Genomic DNA, 26,101 nt, shown 5'->3' on the forward strand with positions numbered 1-26,101 from the left:
TTGGTACAAATACACCAACTTTTATACATGAATAGGGTCTGAGGACCTAATGTACAACATGATGATTATAGTTGATAACCCTGTACTATGTAATTGAAATTTGCTAAGAAAGTAGAACTTAAATGTTCTTACCAAAAAGTAAACGTGAGGTCATGGTTATGCTGTCTTGGGGGTGGGGGAGCCATGCAGAATGGACAGGTATGTCAGAAAATCACATTGTACACTGTAAATACCTTCTAGTTTTGTCAGTTATACCTCAATAAAGCTGGACGTTTTTTTTTTATTAACAGGATTGCCTTTGAGGTTATTTTTAAAGTTTTGAGTTGTACAGCACTTGCTTCTTTTGCTCCATTGTGGAAAGACCTCTCCAGCGATGATTACTTCAGAGTTACCAGTGTTACAGTAAGTATTGTAGTTTTCTTGTTTTTTTAAAAATGTGTGTAATATTTTTTTATATTAAAATGGTCTCTTTAATGAGACACCTCAAATATGTTCTCTGCTAGTCAGGCAATATGTTTGAATTCAAAGAACTTTTAAAGTGTATAATTACCATATTCATTCATAGCTCTTGGTTTTGTAATGTCAGTATGCTGTGTGGTATTGAACGAAAAACCTTACTGTTCTGTTAGGGGTCAGCAAACTATATAACCCATGGGCCAAATCTGGCATGCTTCCTGTTTTTGTAAATGTTACTGGAACAGAGCCACATTTGTTCTTTTATGGATTGTTTATGATTGCTCTTGTGCTACAAGTTGTGATAGAGAGTGAATTGACTGCAAAGTATATATATTTTGTTTGGCCATTTACAGAAAAAGTTTGTGGACCCCTATTCTATATCACACAGTTTCTCTAACACACCTTCTTCCTCCCCCTTGTTTTCCCTGAGATAGAGATCATCGAGCCATTCTGGTTGCGGAAGTAACATGAAAGACATACCAGTTGCCATTTCTGGTGGTATTTCATCAGATTTGTTGGAGCTGTAGAATTGACCTAGAATTGGGTCTTATTATTGGGTTTTCTGCAAAATGTGATCAGTGTAATGGCTGATACTTTTTTTTTATAGGTTTCATAAATATGTAAATCAGGAATTTGCACACTATGATCCTGTATGGTAACAGTTTAGGTATAATGAAAGTGATTAACAGTTTACCCAATTACATGTTTTTACTGTCCCTGTTCATTTATATACTTCTTTTCCAAGAGACTGTAGTTGGCTTCCAATTGGTTTCTGGCTTTCTGTTTTCCCTCTGGAGCTCTAAGACAAAAAAGTTGTGCAAACTACTTTGCTTGCTTGATAAACCATTAAGACCTACCATCTTTTCCCCCAAATATAGGAGATACAATTTAAGCTTTTTCTAGTTACTTACCTCAAGCCTCTTTATTAGTCCTTAACTTGTACATAATATTGAGTTTGGAGTTCTTCACATAGTATTTTCTTTTCTTTCTTTCTTTTTTTTTCTTTTCTTTTCTTTTTTTTGGGGGGGGTACTTTTGTTTGTCTTCATCCTGCCTGCAGTAGTGCCTACATATGCCTGCCGTACCTGCAGAACTCACTTGTCCTTTACGTCTTAGCTGAAGTATCACGCAAAGTTTTTCTTACCCCTCAAAGTTGGGGTAGCTTCCCTTCTGGGGTCCTGTAGTGCTCTTTGATTTATTTGTAGCATCATAGTTACTGTAGTATTTATTTTATAACCCTTTCTTACTGTTTCTCCCTAAACTGTGTACCTTTATGCCTGGTTTTTGTATGGCTAGCTCCTAACACTGCTAGTTATTGGATAGGCCTTTAGTAAATATTTCTTTGATTAAATCTGAAACATTGGTTGTATATAAATTATCTAAAGAGAGATAGTATTGACATAATAGTATTTAATGTTTTGTAACTGGATTTTTTCCATAAAAATGTAAACCTGTAATATGTAATATGACTATGGGATTGGATAGTGGTAATCTGCAAGGTAGGTAAATGAACTTTGTTTTCAGTCTGCCAGCTAGAGATTGTATTCTTGGTTAAATTAAAATCTAGCTAGCATTTATTGAGGACATACAATTTACTGAAGGTTTTACCATATGCATTAACAATGTATATTGTTTTGATCCTTCCTTCCATCCATCCATCCATCCATCCATCCATCCATCCATCCATCCATCCATCCATCCATCCAGTGTTTGCATTGTAGAGGAAGGGAAACATACAAGGTGTGACAATTAAGTTCACGAACTTGTTGCAACGATATTGCTGGCCTTTTTTGATATTAGAGCAATTACTCATTATGAATTTGTACCTACAATTAACAAAGTCAGACAGTTAGCCAAGTTTACTATTTGGAAGTGCTGAAAAGTCTGTGTGAAAAAGACTAAAACGACCTGAACTTTTCACCAACAATTCATGGCTCTTGCATCGTGACAATGCACCAGCTCACACATCACTGTCTGTGAGGGAGTTTTTAGCCAGTAAACAAATAACTGTATTGGAACACCTTCCCTACTCACCTGATCTGGCCCCCAATGACTTCTTTCTTTACCTGAAGATAAAGGAAATATTGAAAGGAACAGATTTTGATGATATTCAGGACATCAAGGGTAATATGACGACAGCTCTGATGGCCATTGTAGAAGAAGAGTTCCCAAATTGCTTTGAAGGGTGGACTGAGCGTTGTCATAGGTCTATAGCTCCCCAAGGGGAGTACTTGGAATGATAATCACCGTAGTGATAATTCAGCAATATGGTATGTAGCACTTTTCTAGGATGAGTTTGCGAAATTTTCCTACCTCATATGTCTCTTAGTATTTGTAAACTTCAGTTTCTATCATTTGTAAAGTGAAGTTCATGTACTAGAAATTAATCACTAAGGTCTCCTCAAAAAGAAACAAATCTTTCGATCTAGCGATTCTTAATGTTTAATTCAATATTGAGTTTTCTAATGCAGACACTAGAAAAGTGACTCTAGTGAGTGACCTCATTAATTCTTGGCTTACTTAGATATTAGAATTACCAGTGAATTAGTACTGTTTACTATTAGTCTTTGTCAGATATTATCAATTGCCATATATTTACGTATTCCACCATGTATTGTATCAGAAAGTATCCTAGGTTCTAGGAAGAAAGAACATGTAGAAGAGACTCAATTCTTGTTGCCATGAAGATTATATAAGTATTAATCAAATAATTATAAATATATAGCTCTAAACTGCCTTTGGTGCTATGAAGGTAAATTAGAAGATTTTGTGAAAATTTTAACACATACTGTGATTTAGTCTAGTTTTCTGAGGAAGAGATAGTTGAGCTTAGTCGGGAGTGGAGGGAGGTTTTTTGGGGAAGAAAAAGGGATAAAGGAGTTAATTTCAGACTGAAGGAATGGCATGTGCAAAGACCCCGAATAAGAAAGAATCATGGTATGTTTGAGGAACTGAAATAAAGCTGTTTTTATTTTTTGAGGGTTGGGGATTGAGTGGCATGAAATACAGTTTGTGAATAGGGTGGGGCTATGTCATGCAGGAACCTGCTAACATCATATTAAGAATTTGAGCTTTTCTTTCTAGGAGCTGTAGGAAGCCACTGTAGGATTTTAAGCATGGGAAAGGCATAAGACATATACTTAGAAAATCACTCTTAGTACATTATAGTGATTAGATTGGAAGGGGCAGTAGTAGAAGCAAAAAGACATTATGAGGAAGACGTTGCAATATCCAGGCCAATGATGATGACAACTTGAACTAAAGTGATTACAGTGGAAATGGAGAGGGAAAGACAAAATTTAGAGAGTTTTGGGAAACAAAGAAATCATTTTTATAAGAGTTGATCTGATTCTTACATTCTCTTAATGTCCAGGAGTCTTATAAATGTGAACATTAGCCATTTATAGGGTTTGTATAGAGCAGTTGGTCCAAGTTTGAATTTTCATATCCTTTGACAACCCGCATTCTACTGTGTCTATCCACATTGGTTGATATGTAATAAGAATTAATGTCCAAAGACAGTTGTTTCAGATCTGTTTGTAAATAGTGCAAAGATAGAGACAATGTAAATGCTCAACAGGAAAGCAGTTAAATAAATTTCATACATATTATGGAGTACCATTCAAGAATCTTACCGTGTTTCCCTGAAAATAAGACCTAGCCGGACAATCAGCTCTAATGCATCTTTTCTGCCAAAAATTAATATAAGACCCAGTATTATATTATATCATATTTATTACGTTATATTTATTATATTAGACCCGGTAATATGTTATATTATACCCAGTCTTATAGAAGACCCAGTCTTATTTCATAGTAAAATAGGACCGTGTCTTATAGTAAAATAAGACTGGGTCTTATATTAATTTTTTCTCCATAAGACGCATTAGAATTGATTGTTTGGCTAGGTCTTGTTTTTGGGGAAACATGGTATGTATTTGTATGGAAAATTCCTGTTAATTAAAAATATTTTAAATTGAAATATAGATATTGTTTTGTATTTATGTATATATGTAAAACAAATATTTATGGAAAGGTATTGAGCAAACTTGTAATGTTTTTCTGCAAATTGGAATTCAATTAGGATGTGATGAAGTGAAACTCTTCCTTATTTTCTTGTCTTTACTTGACATTAAAAAATAAATTTATGTATCGTATGTTCTAATAAACAATCATGTATATTAATTGGAGTGTATTAGTTATTTGTTGGTAATTGCTGTCACCTTTTAAGCTGGCTGCAGTTGGCAGAATTAGAAAAGCAGTTGTACTTTTTCCTTTTGTCACTAAACTCTTGTTCAAGGATAAATTAGTTTCACTAATGACCCGCATATTACATGCTTGAACCAACCTGCTCCTGTAGTTGCCTAGAGATTTCTGTAAGCATCAGATGCACCAGTGGATTCTGTTACACAAGAGAAATACAAAACACAATATTTATGTTCTGGTGTCCTGACGTAGAGATAGAGAACTCAAGTTTACCTTGATATCAAATTGGACTTTCCCACTTTCTAGGTGTGTGACTATGGAGAAGATCTTTCTGTTTCCTTGTCGGGAAAATTGGGACAATAATGTTTTCTTACAGGTTTTTGTACATGTTTATTATAGATAGTGTACATGAACTGACACACAGTATATGCTAAACATAGTCTATTTTAACTGTAGTGAAGAGAAAAAGCAGTATGATTTATTCTTTAGTAGAGATGAGTAAAATCAACTAGATCACGGATTGACAAATTACTGCTAGTGACTCAGATGCCTGTTTTTATAAATGTTGGACAACAGCCATATCCATTCATTTATGTATTGTCTCTGGCCGCGCACATGCTATGGTGCCAGAGTTCATTAGTAGCTATAGAGATCTTAAGACCCCCCTCCAAGACTAAAATATGAACTGTGTCACCCTTTTAAAAAATGTTTGCTGATCTCTGAACTAGATAAATATTATTTATAGTTTTAGATAATAGATTACCCTTGAAAATTTGCAAGCAGGGAGGTAAAGTGACTTAAGAATGATAGTGGCAACAGTGTGTAGAATGAATTGGACAAGGGAATTAGAAGCAGGGAGATGAGATTAATTCAGGCAGTGGTGATTATGGTAATAATCATGGAAAGAATGGGAGATAGAATTATACTGATGACAACTCAGTGGAATTTGTTCGCTGACAGCACAAGAAAAAGATTGATGGGATTCTAATAATTCGAGTAAGACAGGATAATTTATTAAGACGGTAATAAATTTTATAACAACTTAAAAGCACACACATGTATTAACTTAATAAATCGGTTAAATGGTATTGCCATGAGCAGAGGGCTAGAAATAAGTTGGTATTAGACTTAATTTTACATGTGGTATTTGGTGAATTTGAGGTAGCATTCAAAGAAACATGTTGCACATGAACTTAAAAATCTTGAGTTACACATGGTCAGGTCTAATGATAATATATAGTTATAGAATTTAGTGAAGAAGTTTTTGTTCATGCTATCTATACCTTTCTAGTGCCATGCTGGAGCCAGCTTGTACTGGCCTGGAGAGCTGAGTGTTAAATTTCCAGGAATTTTGTGACCCCAATTAAGTACAACATAGCCATTATGAAAAGTTTAAATATACAAACTTAAATAAATCATATGAAAAATAAAAGTAGTAAGTATTCAAAATTCATGACTTCCTCATTACTTTATGTTATTTTCTGCTCTTGAGGTTTTTATTGACACCTATTGTAACTGTATGGTGGAAATACTTTTTAGTTGTGTACTACTACTGCTGCTCTGTTTGGTGATGTCACTTTAGTAGTTTGAAATTACTGTGGTGGGAATACTTACATTATGAAAATCACCAACATTGCAAATCAGGGCTCAGTTTTTTTTTTTTTTTCAGTTGTAAGGCGTTGGAGAAATTGTTAATAACGCAGATTAAAAGTGGATCAGGTCTATAGCCATTACATTATGATAGCACAAATAATTAAGGAAGTATTTTTCAGCATTTGAGAACTATTATCCAATTCAGTAAAGAGTTGTTCACACCATTGAACAATGAGTTAAGTTCCAACAGATGTCTTTGTCATTTCACTTGCATTCTATTTGTTAAAGTGAACAAAGATGTCAACCATCTTTCATGTCAAAACTCTATTTGTTCATCAGTTGCAACGTTAGGTTATCTATGGATACAAGATTTTGGCAAAATTATCAAAATCATTTTATGTGAATCAGTGAGCTATATGGAATTTACAATAAAAATTATTATACATTTTACTGTATAAATTATGTGCCACACATTTTTTATATCAGTAACATTTCTAATAACTCATGCATTTTTTTTTGAAGAGCCAGATGTTAAACATTTACCAGCACATCACTGACTTTCAATATTTTATAAAATGAATAAAGTTCCTCCTAAATATTTATCTTTTCATATTAAAGAATTAGTCTTTTTGACTTGTATTTTACACTTTCATTTTGTACAGCAGCTGCCATCTCCAGTCATTTCCTCCTTTATTTCTCTCAATGGGAGAATCATTTCACTCAGTGTTATGTGGTATTAGACAAGGTATATAACATTTTTTGATTTGCTAACGTATTAGTATAAACCACTTTCTAATTGGCCCTATAAACAGGAGGTAAGGAAAGTAGTGGAACAAGACTTCATTGTATTTATGAATTAATTTTCTCACTAAAATATATCACATTTTCTAGGGATTCAACTAATGAAACTACTGCTCATTCTGATGCTGGCAGTGAACTTGAAGAAACAGAGGTCAAAGGAAAAAGAAAAAGGGGTCGTCCTGGCCGTCCTCCAGTATGTATTATGTTGTCTTCTTTGTTCTATGGTTATGAAGTAATGGGGCTTGATATAAGTGGTTTGTTAATTCTAGTACTGTTAATACTTTTAATTTTTGTGACACGTTAAAGATTCTTAGAACTTTTGCTTCATAAATTGGCTTGGCCATAATCAGTAAAAGGACATTGATTATAGTATCTTTCTTGCTCTCCATGCTCCTCTTGTAAATCTGTGGTGGTCCATGTGAAAGCATAGAGCTGATGAACATGGAATGAGGTGTAGTTAGTTATGAATTCCCTGCTTTTTAGATGCAACGCTGATTTCTTATGAGCTCCTAAGTGTGCACTTTGATATTATTAGTTTGGGATTTGGGGCCAGTCTCAGAATATAGTCTCAGTGATACATGATTGGGAAATTTTAGAAGAGCTCTAAGTTTCTTACTTTGAGATTTATCTTTATGTATGCTGAATACAGCAGTCATTTAATTTAAGGCAGCATAACCTCTCAGAGACAATACTTTGAATGTGCCAAGGAGTTACAGCTTGTATTATTCTTTTTTTTAAATCGGGGAACAGTGTATTCTTTTTTTTTTAATTGGGGAATATTGGGGAACAGTGTGTTTTTCCAGGGCCCGTCAGCTCCAAGTTGTTGCCCTTCAAACTAGTGCAGTGCGCAGCTCATCTCCAGGTCCAGTCACTGTTTTCAATCTTAGTGACAGGGAGCGCAGCCCATCATCCCATGCAGGAATTGAACCGGCATCCTTGTTGAGAGCTCGCCCTCTAACCAGCTCAGCCATCCGACCGCCCCTTTGGCAGCTCAGCAGCAGCTCGTTGTCTTCAGTCTAGTTGTGGAGGGCGCAGCTCACTGCCCCATGTGGGAATTGAACTGGCAACCCTGTTAAGAACTCGCACTCTAACCAGCTGAGCCATCCACCTGCCTGCACAGCTTGTACTATTCTATACTCAACTGGTATGATGTGATTTGCTGTTAGCAGTCTTTTTTCTATTTTATAGAAGTTCTTAATGGAATATTTCAGCCTATTTTTTTTTATAGGAGTCATAATAGTATAATGAACTCTTCAAGTAATGATTACTCAGCTACAACCAGTTACCAAGTTATGGTCAATCTTGTTTTACCTCTCTACCTCTTGTTTCCTTAATGTTATTTTGAAGGTCATCCTAGACATCATTCCATCTGTAAATATTTCAGATTGTATGTTTAAAAGATAGGGGCTTACTTTCTCTTTTTTAATATCATTAGTATATCCCAAAGTAACGATCTTCATTAACATCACCAAATAACCAATTTAAAGTTCATAATCATTTCATAAATATTGTTACTTTTAAAATACAGTTTGTTGGTTTGAATCATGATGCAAATAGGATCTACCTGTTGTAAAAGAAAAAAAGGATAGAAGGATGACTCTACCATTTTCTCTACCTTTATATCCTCCACCTTTATTTAAAGGGAAAAAATGTAGAGGAAAAGACATGCATTATAATCACTCTTTATAATATTAGGTTGGTGGAAAACCAGTCGTGCTTTTTGCAATTATTTTTAACCTTTTAACCCGCAATTACTTTTGTACCAACCTAAGGCTTCCTAATTTGGTAGTACAGTATTTCTTACAAAAACATTTTGGGAAAAGTGAGAGTTGCAGTTAGAAGAAGCTGGAGATGATTGTAGTTCCCCTTATTGCTATATAATTTTTCTGAGACTACAGGCAAATACATTGCTTTCTCTAAGATTTATTTATGGGTTATAGATGCAAAATTGGAAATAAGACTAAACTTGCTTGAGGGTAGGAGAATGAACTGCCTATATGAGAGCTTACTTGAGTTTGTTCTCCAGTTGAAAACTTTTTTTTTAAAATTAAAGTTTACTGGGGTGACATCGGTTAGTTAAGTTACATAGGTTTCAAGGGTACATTTCTGTAATACATCATCTATATACCACATTGTGTGTTCACTACCCGGAGTCAGTTCTCCTTTCATCATCATATATGTCATCCCGTTTACCCTCATTTACCACCCTCCTCCCTCCTTATCCTCTGGTAACCACTAAACTATTGTCTGTGTCTATGATCTTTTGTTTATTTGTTTGACTTGTTCCTTTGTTGCTTTCTTAACAAGGTTCAGATTAACTGCTGTCTCCTTTAAGAAAGCCTTTGTATGTTCATCCCATGTTTATGAGTTGAAAAAAAGGTTGACCAGGATAGGAAAGGAGCATTCTAGAGACTTGTGTTAGACTTTAGATTTTCACATTCATTAATTTGTCTGTACTTCCACCTGACCCAGACCCGTGTCTTGATCTTAGAAACACTACCACTTCTCTGGCCTTCTCTGGCACTGAGCTAATACTTTTTATGTCACTTCATCCTCACACCAATATTATGAAATAGGTCTTATGTGCAGTTTACAGAGTAGAAAACAAAAATAAAAAGTGGTAATTTTCCACAGATTTATTTGTTGTAGTATTATTCGTAATAGCGAAAGACCCTAACTCCCAAACTCTTTCTCTTAAGAATGCCAAAATAACAGGCAACTGATTAATATTGAGAGGTATAATTGTCAGAGTGATCAGATATGAGTTATGCTTCAGTACCTGTTCTGCACATTGTTTGGACATTTTCTATCAACTGGCTCTATCAGTTTTGAACAATATCCAAGTTTCGATTGATACATCCTTTGTTGAACTATTTTAATACTGTTGATGCTTTTTTTTTTTTTTTTGCATTTTTAAACTTTAGTATTCAGCTGGGAAGCAACATTCATAATTTTGTTCTCTTTTTTAAAGATTTCCCCAGGTTTTGAAGTATTCATTCGGAAAACTGGATTTCATAAATCCTATTTCACCACTTCATATGCAGTACTTTTTTTTTCAAACTTGTATTACAGTACATTGTTATAACTGTTGTATTTTTTTTTTTGCAATGTTTTTTTTTTCTCTTTTAATTTATTGGGGTGACATTTGTTAGTAAAATTACATAGATTTCAGGTGTACAATTCTGTATTACATCATCTATAAATCCCATTGTGTGTTCACCACCCAGAATCAGTTCTCCTTCCATCACCATATATTTGATCCCCCTTACTCTCTGTTGATGCTTTCTAAGAGGACTTCATGGGTCTCTGGTTTTATTCATGTACTCAGTCAAATGAAAACATAGTATAAGCACTTTCTGTTATGGGCAGTATTATTTTCCTTATTGCTAAGTTCTTCGGGGACATCTCATTTTTGGTATTTCTCTTTGGTATACTATTATTTCAGAGACTTTTGTTTCTTATCAAATCACCCTTATTATGCAGTTGGTCTAATTTATACATGTTATTATTATAGCTCTCTACCCAAATAATTAATGATATCTAAACAAACACGATATCATGTTTATGCTAACCCCATGATTGCATTAACAAATAGTGGACATCGTTTTCTGTCTACACGCAGTACCTTGGTGATTACATCCAATCTCTTGACTTTAAATACCATCTCTGAGGTTATGTAACTTAGATTTATGTCTTCAGCCTGGACTCCAAACTCATGAACAGTAAGCATTTAAATATCTATGCTGTGTTCAATCTATGCTAGAGCTAGTGTGAATGTGGTCTGGCAGCCTGTTGTGGGGCCCAGTCTAATGGCCTGGGATTCAAGGATAGGACTTCAATTCCTGGGGTAAACTGATAATGGTAGGACAGGACTATACCTCAAGAGGAACTGAATTACTGGCTAGATCACTCAGGCATTATTATCCTGCTAATTAAGGCAAAGACTCAGTTCTTAAGATGGGATGACCTCAGAACTGGACCAACCAAACAAGTTTGAAATAGAAATAGAACATCATTCATTTTTTCCTTTGAGAGCACCTTGGATTCTGTCCAAGAGTGGAATTACATCTGTAGGTGGCCTGACCTATGTGGCCAGAAAAGTATATGGGAGGGAGCATGGCAAGTCACAAGTAATTAAAGAGTAGTTATGTATGTATCTTATTACCCTTTGAAATAACTGTCACAATTCTTAATTTTCTGGTCCCCTCTACATCTCTGCCTATCCCCATGCCCCCCAAACATGTGATTTAAGTGGGATAAGCATACTTGTATGTCTTGAGAGAGTAATTATTCTCAGGACTGCAAAATTGCATCCTTTGGGTATAAGCTAAAGATTGAGTGTATCATGTTTTACTATGATCTTCCCTCTTTCTTACTCTTTTATTAGGGACAGTCTTTCTGAACATTAGCTTTCTGGTTTGTCTTTCTGCATCTTTACTGTATATTAATGTCTGGATCTGTACTAGGAAAATCACTCTTCTGATAATGGGGATAAAATATAGATAAATCCTAGATAAAATCAAATGGATTTTTATGTTTTTATCTTTTTTGCCCTGTTTATAACCAATGCTAAAAGGCTCCCAGGTTGAGAATTATGTTTTACATCCGCTTTACACACACAAACATTCCTACACATAGAGGCTTATTTGTTGTAGTATTACATGTAATAGTAAAAGATTCAGAATAAAATAAATGTCCATCAACAGGTTAATGGCTAAATAAATTAATGTACATCTACACAGTGGAATACTCTAGCTTTCAGCAAAGAATCAAGACATTCTTTAGGTCTTACTATGGATTGACTACAAAATATGTTGATAGTAAATATAGAGTGGTGTAGAACTGTGCATAAGTAACATAAATGTGATAGATACATGGAAATATATATGCATTTGGATTTTTTCCAATTTTTTTTATTCTAGTGAAATACACATAAGATTTAACCAACTTAACCATTTTAAGTGTACAGTTGCATGGTGGTACATATGTTCACAGTACTGTGCAATCATCATCACCATGCATCTTCATCCTCATCGTCATCTTTTAATACTGAAGCTGTATACCTATTAAACAATAACTCCTGATTTCTTCCTCTCCCTAGTCTCTGGCAGTGATCATTCTACTTTCTGTCTCTATGATTTTCACTACATGCCTCATATAAATGTAATCTTACAATATTTATCTTTTTGTGACTCGCTTATTTGACTTAGCATAATGTCCTCAAGGTTCATCCATGTTGTAGCATATGCCTGAATTTCCTTCCTTTTAAGTTGAATAATATTCCCAATGTATGTGTATAGCACATTTGCTTGTCCATCTACAGATGGACACTTGGATTGCTTCCAAGTTTTAGCTATTGTGAATAATGTTGCTATGAATATGATTGTACAGATACCTTTTTGAGACCCTGCTTTCAGTTCTTTTGGGTATATACCCAGAGAGGTAATGTTAGATCATGTGATAATTCTATTTTTAATATTACGAGGAACTGCTACACATTTATCCACAATGGCTGTACCATTTTACCTTCCCATCGTACACAACAGTTCTAGTTTCTCCAAATCCTTGCCAACACTTGTTTTCTCTTTTTTTGACAGTAACCATCCTAATAGGTGTGAGATGGCATCTCACTGTAGTTTTGATTTGTATTTCACTATTGAAAAGTGATATTGAGCATCTTTTCATGTGCTTATTGGCCATTTGTCTGTCTTTGGAGAAATGTCTGTTGACCTTTTACCCATTTTTGAATCTGTTGTTTGTTTTGTTGTTGAGTTTTAAGAGATCTTTACTTATTTTGGATATTGATCCCTTATCAGATATATGATTTACAAATATATTTTCCCATTCTGTGGGTTGCCTTTTTCACTCTTTCCCCATTAACGGAGTTGGCACCCTTGTCAAAAGTAATTTAATCATATTTCTGGGCTCGCTGTTCCATTCCATAAGTCTTTATGTTTGCCTTCGTGTTAGCACCACACTGTTTTGATTATTATAGTTTTGTAGTAAGTTTTGAAGTTAGGAAGTGTGCATCTTTCAGCATTGTTTTTTATTCAAGATTGTTTTGGTTATTGAGATTCCCTATGAATTTTAGAATGGCCTTTTCTGTTTCTGCAAAAAAAGGGTCGTTGGGATTTCAGTAGAGATTGCATTGAATCCGTTGATCACTTTGGGTGGTATTGACATCTTAACGATAATAAGTCTTCCAATTCATGTACATGGGATGGGTTTCTATTTATTTATGTTTTTAATATATTTTATGCATTTATTTGTATTCATGTGTTTAAGTGTCTCTGGAAGGACATATAGGGATGAATAATATTGGTTGCCTCTTAGGAAAGAGGATTGTGGCTTGAGGGCATGGGTGGATAATTTTCACAGTAAACTTTAATTATCTTTTGAATTTTGAGCCATGTAAATGTATTACCTATTCAGTAAAGAAGAAGAATATTTTCCCCTTCCTTTCTTCATACACAAATGCTTGCATGCATACACTCATACATACAGGCACACACTACTAGGAAGATTCCTATTACTCCAAAGAATAAGCAGACAAGACTTGCTAGGAGGAGCCAGGATTTAGAGTCCAGTTAAAGAGGATGAATGTATGAAATTATATTTTCAGGCAACTGTAAATTGATCAGTATAGCAGGATTGTGGCCTCCAAAGATGGATCCAGTGTGGTAGGGGACTGAACAGGTAGTAATTGATAGCCTTACTTGCCATGACAATGAGTTTAGACTTTAATTTGCTGGTTGTGAAGGTCGTTGACTATCAGAGATTAAATAAGCAGGGAAGTGATGGGATTGGGTTTGTATTATTAGGATTACTATGATTATGTGCATACTGTTTAGAATAGAGTAGCATTGGCCAGGAGAAATGTGATGTGAGCCACCATGTGCAATTTAATGTTTTCTAGTTAAAAGAAATAGGTAAAATTAACTTTAATAATATAATTTATTTAACCTAATATATATAAAATATTACATTTCATCCTGTAATTAATATAAAATTATTGAGATGATTTATGTGCTTTTTTGGGGTATTAAATCTTCAGTCTTGTGGACATTTTATGCTTCTGCACATCTCATTTTTGACTAACCATATTTCAAGTGCTCAGTTAGCTACATGAAACCTAGTGGCTGCTGTGTTGGACAGTCCAAGTATAGAGAATTATTCATGGTTTAGTCAGGAGACACAATCGTCACCAGTAATTTGAACAGAGAAATTTAATGTAAAGAATTATTAATTATGAAGAACTCCTTAATAATTTGTCATGCAGGAATTGCAAATTTAGACATCAACAAGATACCACTATACACCTATTAGAGTGGCTAAATTCCCAAAACCAGACAATACCAATTTCCTGGAAAGGGTGTGAAGCAATAGGAACTCTTATTCCTTGCTGGTGGGAAGACAAAATGATATAGCCACTTTGAAAGCTAGTTTGGCAGTTTCCAACAAAGCTCAGTAAACATAGTTTTACCATATTATTCAATATGGTCCTCCTAGATATTTACACAACTACTTTTTTGCCCACATAAAACCCTGTATGTGATTGTGTATAGCAGCATTATGCCTAATTGCCAAAAAATTGGTTACTAAGTTATCATTATTAGGTAAATAGATAAAAAAATGTGGCACATCTGTACAATGGAATATTGCTTGGAAATAAAAAGAAATTATCTATTCACCCATTAAAAGACATGGATGAATCCCAAACGAATTTTGCTAAAGTGAAAGATGCCAGTTTGAAAAGGCTGTATAGTATAATCCCAATCATAGGACTGCCTATAAAAGAGAAAACTGTAGTGATGATAAAAACAATTTAGTGTTTGCCAAGGGGAAATGGGAGGTTTGAGTGGGTGAAGCACAGAGATTTTTTTAGGTGGTGAAATTCTTTGATAATGGAATCGTGGATACATGACACTGTGCATTTATTGACACCCATTGAACTTTACAGAAAAAGTGAATTTTATGAACACAGATTGTTAAAATATCATTTAGGAGATTGGGGGGATACTGGAATGTAGAATGTAACAAAGCAATTTTATTCTATTGTAAATGTTTGAAACAATGTCACTGAAGGGGGTAGGGAGGAAAGTTGCTGACTTTAGTAACTGGAAATGAGTTTGTAAGACTAAAGTCAAAAAGAATAAGAATCTGTACATAGTGTAGATAAAATCTGTAATCTAGTTCATAAAGTTGTTTTCCATTAAGTATGGTCTAACAGTTCTAATACTGTATATGTGTATCCTGTTGTGAACCAGGTTTCTCACTGTTGGGGTGAGAGTTTATAGATAAGCAAGGGCAAGAGACATCTATATGGTATGGATTAGAGTTGGAGATACCAGTATGAAGTTATGTTTAGCTTAATATCGATAACAGATTATCACATTCAGAAATATTTGTAGTCATGTGTATATACATAACCACATAACTATGTGGAACATACATTTCTTTGCTTTGTCTGTTTAAGGGCCTAGAGGCAGGGACCTTCAGTATTTAGGAGCAAAGCCTCCTACCTAGATCTCTATCTCTAATATCATTGTTCAGTAAAAGGAACTTTGGAGTGTTGGCTGATTCTAAAATCGGGGAAGGCAGTATACAGTACAAGATGAGCCTGGAGAATGTTGTGCTGCCAGAAAGTAACCAACTGCTAAAACAGGCGCTCTCGCGCGCACACATACACACACAATGCGAATATGTCACATGGATTTAGAAGCCAACTGAAAGATCTCCCAGTGGCCAAAGCTGAAACAAGTTGAACAACAAAATAAAATAGTGTTGGAATTATAATCCAAAGCATAAAATAAATGTTTATTAGCCCACGTTAGCATAAATATCAGTATAAATAATTGAATGAATGAATGATCTTCCATACTGAAAGATTCAAACAATATGTATAAGTACTCCCCCCCTCAAGGAGGTGAAATATAATTCCCCACCCCTTGAATGTGGGATGCTTGTAGTGACTTTCTTCAAAAGCTACAGTATGGAAATGGGAGGAAAAGTAAGTTTACAGCGGAGAAACCTGACAAACACCACCTCAGCCAACTGATGAAGGTCAACAGTAACATAGCAGTCACATATCATATTGATCATTTATACCCTTGATACAAGGAAATGAGAATAACACTTTATCTCTCAAGTCTTCTTTCCCAAACCCATAATTTTAGTCTAGTCATGAGACAAACCTAGTTGAGAAACATTGTACAAAACACCTGACCAGTTCCTCAAAACTGTCCAGGTCACCAAAAATCGGAAAAGTCTAAAAACTCACAGCTAAGAGGAGCTAAAAGAGATATGATGTAAATGTAGTATGATATCATGGATAGGGTCCTGGGAAAGGAAAAGGTTATTAGGGAAAAACTAAGAAAAGCTTAATTAAGTATGGAAATTTGTTAGTATATCGATATTGGTTCATGAATTGTAACAAACGTGCCATATAGATGGTAACAAGAGGGGTGAGGTGATGTGTAATAGATGGGGATTCTCTATACTGTCTTCACAGGTCTCCTTTCTGTAAATCTACAATTGTGCCAAAGTAATTTAATTAAAAATAAGCCATAAACTCATTATGTATTAATCCACCCAGAAAAATGGTTGTGAGGCTGTTAACTACCAAGAGGAGTCAAAAAGTGCTAAGAACACAGGAATTCAAAATGAAGGGAGCAGATCCTGTGAGCATGGAGAAAAGCCACTCAGTGCTGCTATGCTTTGCAGTGTTCTTCCAGTGCCCTCTAATTACAAAGCCTAACACTGCAGCATGACAAAAGAGAAATGTTTGCAGGGTCCAGCTCCAACATATTTGTTCACAAAGTGGGACAAATAAGGGTGGATTTGGAGGTGAGGGGCAATAACATGGTAACTGAGCAAGCTATTATGAGAGTGAATTAAATCACTCAATAAAGACTATAAAAATTGAGGAAAAAAGATGCTCAAGGGTAACACTAACAGGTAAGGAATGCAGGGAGGGAAAAGATACCTGAAAGGGAAGGAAGAAATTGAGTGGCCCGTTGAGAGTTTCAAGAACTGTAGATTACATTAAGTAACATTAATTTCATTTGTGAGTTTGGTGAAGCAGCAACTATGATGAGTTTACATATGAATGAAATTTATGGGAATAATATCAGCGACTGCCAGCAATTCTATCAAATTACCCTTCACTGTAAAGATGAGGCATACATAGGTAAGATGCTAGTGTTGACCCCTTTGAAAACACTGGGGACATGTAATGGGATGTTAATTGAAGAATGTAAACTCCATCAATGCAGGAATTTTGTTTTGTTTATTCCCCTATTTCTACTACCTAGAATGATTCCAAATATGTTGTTCAATGTATATTTGTTGTAAGATAGACAACAAATACTTGAGCACTTCAGTAGAGGTCAAAGTTGAATATGCAGCATTTCCAAGTAGTTTTATTGAACAAGGTTTCTGAGGAAGTAAGAGAGTATTGAGGAGGGTATGAAGAAGGAAATGTCAAGAGGGTTAAAATGTTCAGCATTGACATTGTTGTACAAAATACTAAATTCTTTTTGTTTTTTTAACTGTTTTTCATTCCTTATATATATTAACTTATGCTTTGCTGTTTGCACTTTTTTTTTTTATCAATGAAAACAAATTATAAAGCTTCTGTTGGTCAGGGATTATGTTTCATGCCTTTAGTAGTGCTAACTACCTTTCATAGAATCAAACCTAATTTGAGATCATTCTTCATAAAGCAGAGTATGCTTGCTTTTAATTTATTTTCTTCTTCATCTTTTTATTTAGTCTACAAATAAGAAACCTCGCAAATCTCCAGGAGAGAAGAGTAGAATTGAAGCTGGAGTTAGAGGAACAGGCCGTGGAAGAGCTAATGGGCACCCTCAACAGAATGGTGAAGGGGAACCTGTCACCTTATTTGAAGTGGTGAAACTGGGGAAAAGTGCAATGCAGGTAAATTTTAAGTGTTTTTCTTTTATTTCTAAAGCAATACAGTCAATAACTTATGTGGAACTGGTTAGTGTAGATATGACATTTTATACCTCTTATTGATTTTTTAATCAAGAAGTTTATCCTTAAAGGTTTTTCTTTGTTTCTAAAGAGTGTCAGGAAAGGCATTTTGTTTCATAGTAAGATACACTTCAGATTACATAGTGCTGAGTAAAATGACTTCCTCCTTTTCCTCCTCCTATCATCATCCGCGTCATCATCAGAGCTGCCTAAGCAAATTTTTATTGCCTTAATGATGTTTTTTGAATCAGACTTAATGTAAATAATGTGTATTGAAGAATATCTGAAAGAAGAAAGGTTATAGAAAAGCATTCCTAAATAGTAAATTAGGAATAACCACAATTAACGTTTCATGGTTGTTTTCTGTGTGTATGTGATCTTTTATAACCTTTTTTTACTGTCTTTTCTTTCTCTTCATTCACTCAACTATTCTGCAAGAGTACGTTTTTATTGGCTTCATACTAATTACAAGAGTAAACCATAATTATTATACTATTCCTTTAGTGTGTCTTTCCTTTTTTTCACTATTATGAAATGTATTCATTATTTGTTTACATCTCTACATCTTTTTTTCATTTTAAAACACTAGATGTGAAATTAATTGGTTAAAAGGTATTTCTTAATTGTGTGATACATAAATATCATACTGCTTTTCAAAAATTGTACAGGTTTATCTTTCACCAGAAGTGTAGCTAGCAGTTGGATATTTTATATTTAAGATTTTCTAATTACATAGGTGAAAGCGGTATATTTTAATTTGCATTTCTTTGATAACTAATGATTGGTAATATGTTGAATTTTTTTATTCAGTATTGCTCATTTTTAATACTTCAGTTTCAATTTGAGTTTGAAATTAGTGAAACAAATTTACTTTCAGAACTTAAAGCAGGCAACTTTTTCTTAATATACTTTCTATTTCTTTCCCCGTATTTTTAAAAAAATTCTTTAAGGGAGTTTGGTGTTTACTGCTTTTTATGTATTATTACCAGATTGTTGTGTTGAGGGGTTTTGGAATTTTTGTGGGAAGGGAGGTAGAGTCGTGAGACAATACTAGATGGTAAAAGGAATATTGAATTTCCTAGGACAACCTGTAACTTACGTTAAGTATAACTTAAAAATAGAGTAAGTGACCTTTAGCTCTCAAGCATGACAATTGTTTTGTTACACTTTAATAGAAAAATTGTTAACAAGCTACAAAATCCTTAATTTTGCATAAAGATCTACTTTAGTTCTTCCGACCTTTAGGTGGAAACATGAGTAGCAAAATGAAGAAAGTTCATGCAAAAATTTAAAAATTGTCTGAGATTTTGCTGTCATTTTTTAATGTAAAACTATTTTACAAGGTATTTATTTATGTAAAGATAATTTTACTGCATATTGTGTTAAAGCTCAATACCAGCTTTTATTTAACAGGAGCAAAATCTTTAATATTCAGTATTTAATAGGAACAAAATCTCATTATCTGTATTTGAAACAAAATAGAGCAGTATAAGTTTCTTTTTTGGGGGGGGTTCTTTATGTTCTATATTCTTCATTCAGATTAATTTTCTCTAATCCTGTTTTATATTGTTACTCTCTGCTTAAATTCTTTTGAATCTGTATTTTATGAAAGGTAACGATTGGTAGTTAGCACCCTGGTGCCTTTCAAATTTAGTTTTAAACCCATCTTTTCAACCTTTTCTCACTATTTTGTTATTGAAATCTGACCCAAACATTTTTAACTTGGCTGTAATTTTTTATTCACATTATGTTTTCCCTTCTCAGCTATATTCAAATTAATCTATACATTTCTGTAATTTTATTTTTCTCTCAACTTTTTTAAGGCATTTTTTTGGCATTATTATTATAATTTTTAATACTCCCTAACATGGCTGGGCCATTCTTTATTTACCAGGTTTTATTTGGGCTGCTTTATTCTTTAAAAAGAAATAAGTATATTTAAGGTGATTATTTAAGGATAATTTTATTCTATTAAAAATAGTATTTTAAATATCCTTATATATCCATCTGAAATGTACACATGGGAATGTTTTTATAACATACATTTCTGAAAGTGGTTGCTTAGCAAAGGGAATGCATATTTAAAAAATTGATAAGGATCTTCTATTAAAGGTGTGGCATACCTGTTTTACTATTTATTACCTCCTTACTTCAAATGTAAAGTAATAATAGATAAAATATTAAATACGAACAGACATTAACGAGTTTAAAAATGAAATATTTCTGTGATTTATATAGATGAAATAATACAAAGTTATGAACAGGATTAGGCTTAGGGTAGAGAAGCAGGTACTTGTAGCCAATTGAGGGATAATGTCAGGCTTACTACACAAAGCCAACCCATAACATAAGGCTCCATATATTTATAAAGAAGACTGAAGAAAGCCACTTATAACTGCTGCATAGGCTAATACGGCTTATGTTTAGGGTGATCATTTATCTCAGATTACTTTTGAGACTCCCAGTTTATGCTTGTCATCCATGTAGTTATTAATAGGGATTTCTTTAATACTGAAGGGGGTCCTAGTTCAGATAATAACTTATACTAAAACTTCACTTATGGGAAATCAAGGGCTGTGGGAAGAGAGAAGACAGACATAGTTCTTATAACCAGGACCTGAATTGAAGTGTCTACTTAGCTGGTTGGTGACTGGGTCTGTAAAAATCCCCAGTATTGTCTTAGAAAGTTCCAAGCCCACATTATATGGTCTAGTTCTGCAGTGGATTGACTAAGATGAGCAGAGTTAATCACAAAACATTAGATGGAGAAGGATGAATAGTAAAAGAAATAAGTATATTTAAGATGCTATAGAGATAAAGAAAAAAATTATGTTCACTACAAAAGGGGATACACTTAGTAAATTAGTTTTACTGACGGAAAAATAACTACATTAGATGCTATCAAACGAAGAATTCAGGCATTGGCATTCATTAGAATATAGCCCAGAGAAATAAGTAAATACGAAAGAGCAGTTGAGGGACTTTGGTGTTAATTGAAGGGTCCCAAAATATGCCAGGGGAATAAATCACTGGGAATAGAATATGTTCAGAGATAAAGTTTTTGAAGACATAATTTTGGAGAAATTTCTAGACACATTTTCTCAGATCCAGAGTTTGTTCTCAGGAGTGAACAAGATAAGTGAAAATAATTATTATACATGGCTATTATAGTACAGTGTAACTCCAGAATATTGAGGATTAAAAGACAGTCTTGAAATATTTCATCAAGAAATGCCTTACCCTGTTCTTTGACTACAATGCAAGCAAATGTTGAAATACACAAAATAAATTTCCCTTCTAGATTACATTATGGTCAAAATAATGTGATGCACATATTATTAGGAAATACACAGTTGATATGTGAATGCTAGTGAAAGTAATGTTAGTGAAAATCTTGGGACTAAAGTGCTACTGGGATAAATATACAGTCTTAAATGTATTACTATTAGCAAAAGCAATAGAAACTAGAAAAGCAGCAAACCTAAAGTAATTAAGAAGAAAGAAATAATAAAAGTAGAAGTGGAAATTAAATAGGAAAAGAAATGGTAGAAACGGTCAGCTAAAAAAAATATTAGCAATTTGAATTCAATATGTTTTTAAAACATGGAACTTTTATCTTAAGAATGCAAGGATGGTTTAATATTAGAAAATCTGTGTCTGTGATATACCAAATAATCATGCTATAATGGGGGCAAAAACTATCTTTATATGAATTGATGTAGAATGTTATAGAAAAAAATCATTTGATAAAATACAGCTGACATTCATGATGTGCAATAATTTTTTCCTGAAAATAAGACCTAGCTGGGCCATCAGCTCTACTGTGTCTTTTGGAGCAAAAATTAATATAAGACCCGGTCTTATTTTACTATAAATAAGACTGGGTATGTACCACACCCCACCCCACCCCACCCCACCCCACCCCACCCCACACACAGGTCTTATATTAATTTTTGCTCCAAAAGACACATTAGAGCTGATGGTCTGGCTAGGTCTTAAGAAGGAAGTTATGTAGCTTGGTAAAGTTTATCTCCCAAAAACCTATAGCTCACATCATGCCATTTTTAACAGAGAAATTTATATATATTCCCAGGACCAAGTAGTAGAGTACTGACTACTATTCAATACTCATTATAAAATAATATAAATAAAAATTCTAACAATTGAAAAAGATGATGCAAAATTATCCATATTTGCACTTTTTATCTGTGTAGAAAGGAAATGACTTGAGTCTATTATCAATTTTAGAAATACTGTCCTGAAAGCAGTTTAGATGATGATTTGGGGGATAAGGCTAAAATCAGAAAGGTGAACTGGGAAGCTTTTTTCCCTCATGCAATTGGAAAGTAATGAAAGTTCGAATTTATAGCGTGTCAGTGAGGATGAAGAGGAAGTGACAGATTCCACAAATATTAAGGCTATGGAATGATTCTGCAAAATGAGAAAGAGGAAAGAATCTAAGATAATTCCTAGTTGTTTGACGTGAGAGGTAATTTGCAAGAGTACAGGTGTTGGAGGATGAGTGTGGGAATAGTTTGGTTCGGACATTTTGACTTTTAATTGCATGGCATTGAATACATGTTGAATTTTGGAACATTTACTTAATCTGTTGTTTGTTGCTTTAGCAGTTATGAGTTAGTAAGCATTTAACTGAATTTCTGTAATCTGTTGGCATTTGCATTTTGTACCCCCAGATGTCTACTTAAAACTGTAGTTTTTAAACATTTTGTATCCCCAGATGTCTACTTAAAACTGTTGCACTGTAGTTTTTTTATTCACCAAAAATTCATTGAGAACTAATTATTAGGTGTTAGGTGCAAGAGATACAATATAAAATATATTTGCCCCAATCCTTGTTTTATAGACTTTTGAATCATAAAAGGGAAAGGAAATCCTCCATGCTAATTATATAATCTCTTAACGTACCATTACAAACTGTTGATTAATGCTCAGAAAACTCCCTTTGGTCTTAGTATACTGATCACAATAACTTACGTAAATGAAAAATTGGAGTCAGCCTATAAATGAAGCATACTTAATGACACAGTTTGTTCTTCTGTTTGCTTTTGACAGGTGACTGAAAATAAAACTGATTTTGTACATTTAAAGTATGATTGGGAAAGATAACAGGTATCTTAGGGAAGATGTCTAACAGGTATCTTAGGGAAGATGTCTGTGATCAGTCATTCTCTCTCCCTTAGGGAGGAAGCTTTGTTCTGATGTAAAAGGAAGCTATGAACTTTTATAGATGTTGATCTGTTCTAGTCCCCAGCTAACAAGTGGGTTGGATGCCAAATTTCAACATATCAAATGCATAGGAATTGTTCCCCAAGATTTAGCTCGGCAAGTTTTATGCTATGACTACACCAAGAAAAGTGAAAAAGCACCTGTGAGCTTATTAAAGTCTCACCTGTTAACTTTGAACCAACAGTTTTCTAGTGGCTGTACAGGAATTGTATGCATTTCTGAGCCATTAATAGAGTGGAAAAAAGTGTTTATAATAAATTTTGAATTTCTGAATGTTCATTGACAAGTTGAAAAATTTCAAGAAGTATTAAAATGGCTAAAGAATGTCTAAGAAATGTGAGGAATTATAAAAGAATTACAAAAGAAATTCTAATGAGACATTAGAGGGGAGAACAAATATATAGTCATGCCCTGCGTAATGATGTTTTGGTCAGCGATAGACAGCATATATCACAGTGGTCCCTTAAGATTATAATGGAGCTGAAAAATTTCTATTGCCTAGTGACATCATAGCTGTTAAAACATCATAGCACATATTCACAATAACGAAGACATGGAAACAACCGAAATGCCCATCAGTAGACGACTGGATTGAGAAACTGGTACATTCATACAATGGAGTATTACTTGGCCATAAAGAAGAATGAAATCTTACCATTTGCAACGAAATGGATGGACCTAGAGAACATTATGCTAAGTGAAATAAGTCAGACAGAAAAAGACAAATACCAGATGATCTCACCTATATGTGGAATCTTAAGAATAGAATAAATGAGTAAACTAATCAGAAACAAGTCTCAGAGATATAAAGAAAAAAATTGAGGATTGCTAGATGGGAGGTGGGTGGATATGAGGGAGAAAGTGAGGGGGTTAGAAAGCACAAATTGATAACCACAAGATTGCCACAGGGGTACCAAAGACAGTTTGGGGAATATAATCGATAATGTTGTAAAGACTTTGTAGGGTATCCGGTGGACACTTGTCTTATTAGGGAGACCATTTCATGGATGGTGTAGGTGCCTGACCACTGCAGTGTACACCTGAAGCTGAAGCTGAATAATAATGAATGTCAACTGTAATTTTATATATACATAGTCACAGGATGTGGAGTAGAGCATAGGGAATAGAGTCAATGGAATTGTAACACCTATATACCGTGTCATAGGGTTAGTAGATTGGGGGAGGGGAGTTATCAGTTTGTGAGGGGTGTAAATGTCTATTGTTTTGTACATCTGAAACTAATAATAAAAAACAAAACAGCATAGCACATTACTCGTGTGTTTGTGGTGATGCTGGTGTAAACAAAACCTGTGCTGCCAGTTGTATAAAAGTATAGCACATAAAATTAGTCGTAGGCTATATCATCTAGGTATGTGTAAGTGCACGTGTACTTTTATTCGTACAACAAAATCGCCTAATGAGGAATGTCTTAGAACATATCCTGTGGTTAAGTGGCGTATGTACTATTGGCTGGAATGAAACTTATAACAAAGATGGCCAGAAAATATTGAAAGAAGGAAATACTGCAATGAAGATGAGTAAAACTTTATAGAACTAAGCAAATATAAGTACTTGAATAGAATCAGTCAACATGTAATATAAGAACTATGTGTTTATAGCTGCGACCACTACAGTGCAAGATATTGGGAACAGGGTTTAAAATAACATAATAAAATATTAAAACATTTATTCTGATTTTTAACAACATAAAATTGTTAAATTTTTAAAAATTAAAATATAGTTAATATATAATGTCATATTGGTTTCAGGTGTACAGCATAGTTATTCAACGTTTATAGATCTGATGAAGTGATCACCACAAATCTGACATTGTACAAGGTTATTACGATATTATTGACTATATTCCCCTCTATGCTGTACATTACATCCCCTTCTCTTACTGATTTTGTAACTGGAAATTTGTACCACCTATTTTCGTTCACTTTTTTCTCCCTTACCCTAGAGCAACCATCACTTTATTCTCTATATCTACAAGTCTGTGAGTCTGTTTTTAATTTGTTTCGTTTGTTCATTTGTTTGTTAGATTCCGCATACAAGTGAAATTAATACTGAATTCACCTTCTTTGTCTGACTTATTATTTCACTTAGCATAATACCCTCTAGGTCCATCCATGTTGTCACAAATGGCAATATTTCATTCTTTTTTATGGCTGAGTAATATTATGTACACACACATCACATCACATATTCTTTTTTTATCCGTTCGTGGACACTTAGGTTGCTTCTATATCTTGCCTAGTGTAAATAATGCTGTGGTGAACATAGGGGTGCATATATCTTTTCAAATTAGTGTTTTCATTTTCTTTGGATAGATACCCAGAAGTGGAATTGCTGGGTCATATGGTAGTTATATTTTTGAGGAGGCTCCATACTGTTTTCCATAGAGGATGTACCGATTTGTAATGCCACCAACGTAATTTAACATAAAAAAAACCCCAATTTAGATTAAATTTAGCTGAAGGTGAAAATTGAAAACTGGAAATGACAGCTGTTTAAATAAGATAGTTTATTTCTCATGAGTTAAAGATCATAGATATGTGGTCTCTCCTGGTGGTAGGTGGATTCTTAAATAACTGAAATTGTTAGTACTTTAATCATTAAAGTGTACATAATTATAACTGTAGCAGCTATACATTTTGATGTTTTTCAAAAATCTTTTTTACATACAAAAAAGAAGCTGCTAGGGCAACACAGTTGCAGGCTATCACCTAGGTAGCAGGCATTGGGTCCTATTCCAAGCCCTGTAACTATCTGTCCTGTCCAGTTCTCATTCCTCTGACCTA

At 34.1% G+C, this 26,101-nt stretch overlaps 1 protein-coding gene across 2 annotated transcripts in view; it reads left to right on the forward strand.

The window, feature by feature from the left end:
- Window positions 1-26,101, forward strand: part of STAG1 (STAG1 cohesin complex component) — a 328,953-nt gene that overhangs the window by 87,496 nt on the left and 215,356 nt on the right. For both annotated transcript variants that reach the window (XM_081071693.1, XM_081071694.1), the window contains 3 exons: window positions 291-402; window positions 7,146-7,248; window positions 17,829-17,993. In XM_081071693.1, the coding sequence (XP_080927819.1) occupies window positions 374-402; window positions 7,146-7,248; window positions 17,829-17,993 (297 nt within the window). In that variant the 5' untranslated portion in view covers window positions 291-373. The remainder of the gene's footprint in view (window positions 1-290; window positions 403-7,145; window positions 7,249-17,828; window positions 17,994-26,101) is intronic.

The sequence above is a fragment of the Rhinolophus hipposideros genome, assembly GCF_964194185.1.
Source record: "Rhinolophus hipposideros genome assembly, chromosome: 14".
Lineage (NCBI taxonomy): Eukaryota > Metazoa > Chordata > Mammalia > Chiroptera > Rhinolophidae > Rhinolophus > Rhinolophus hipposideros.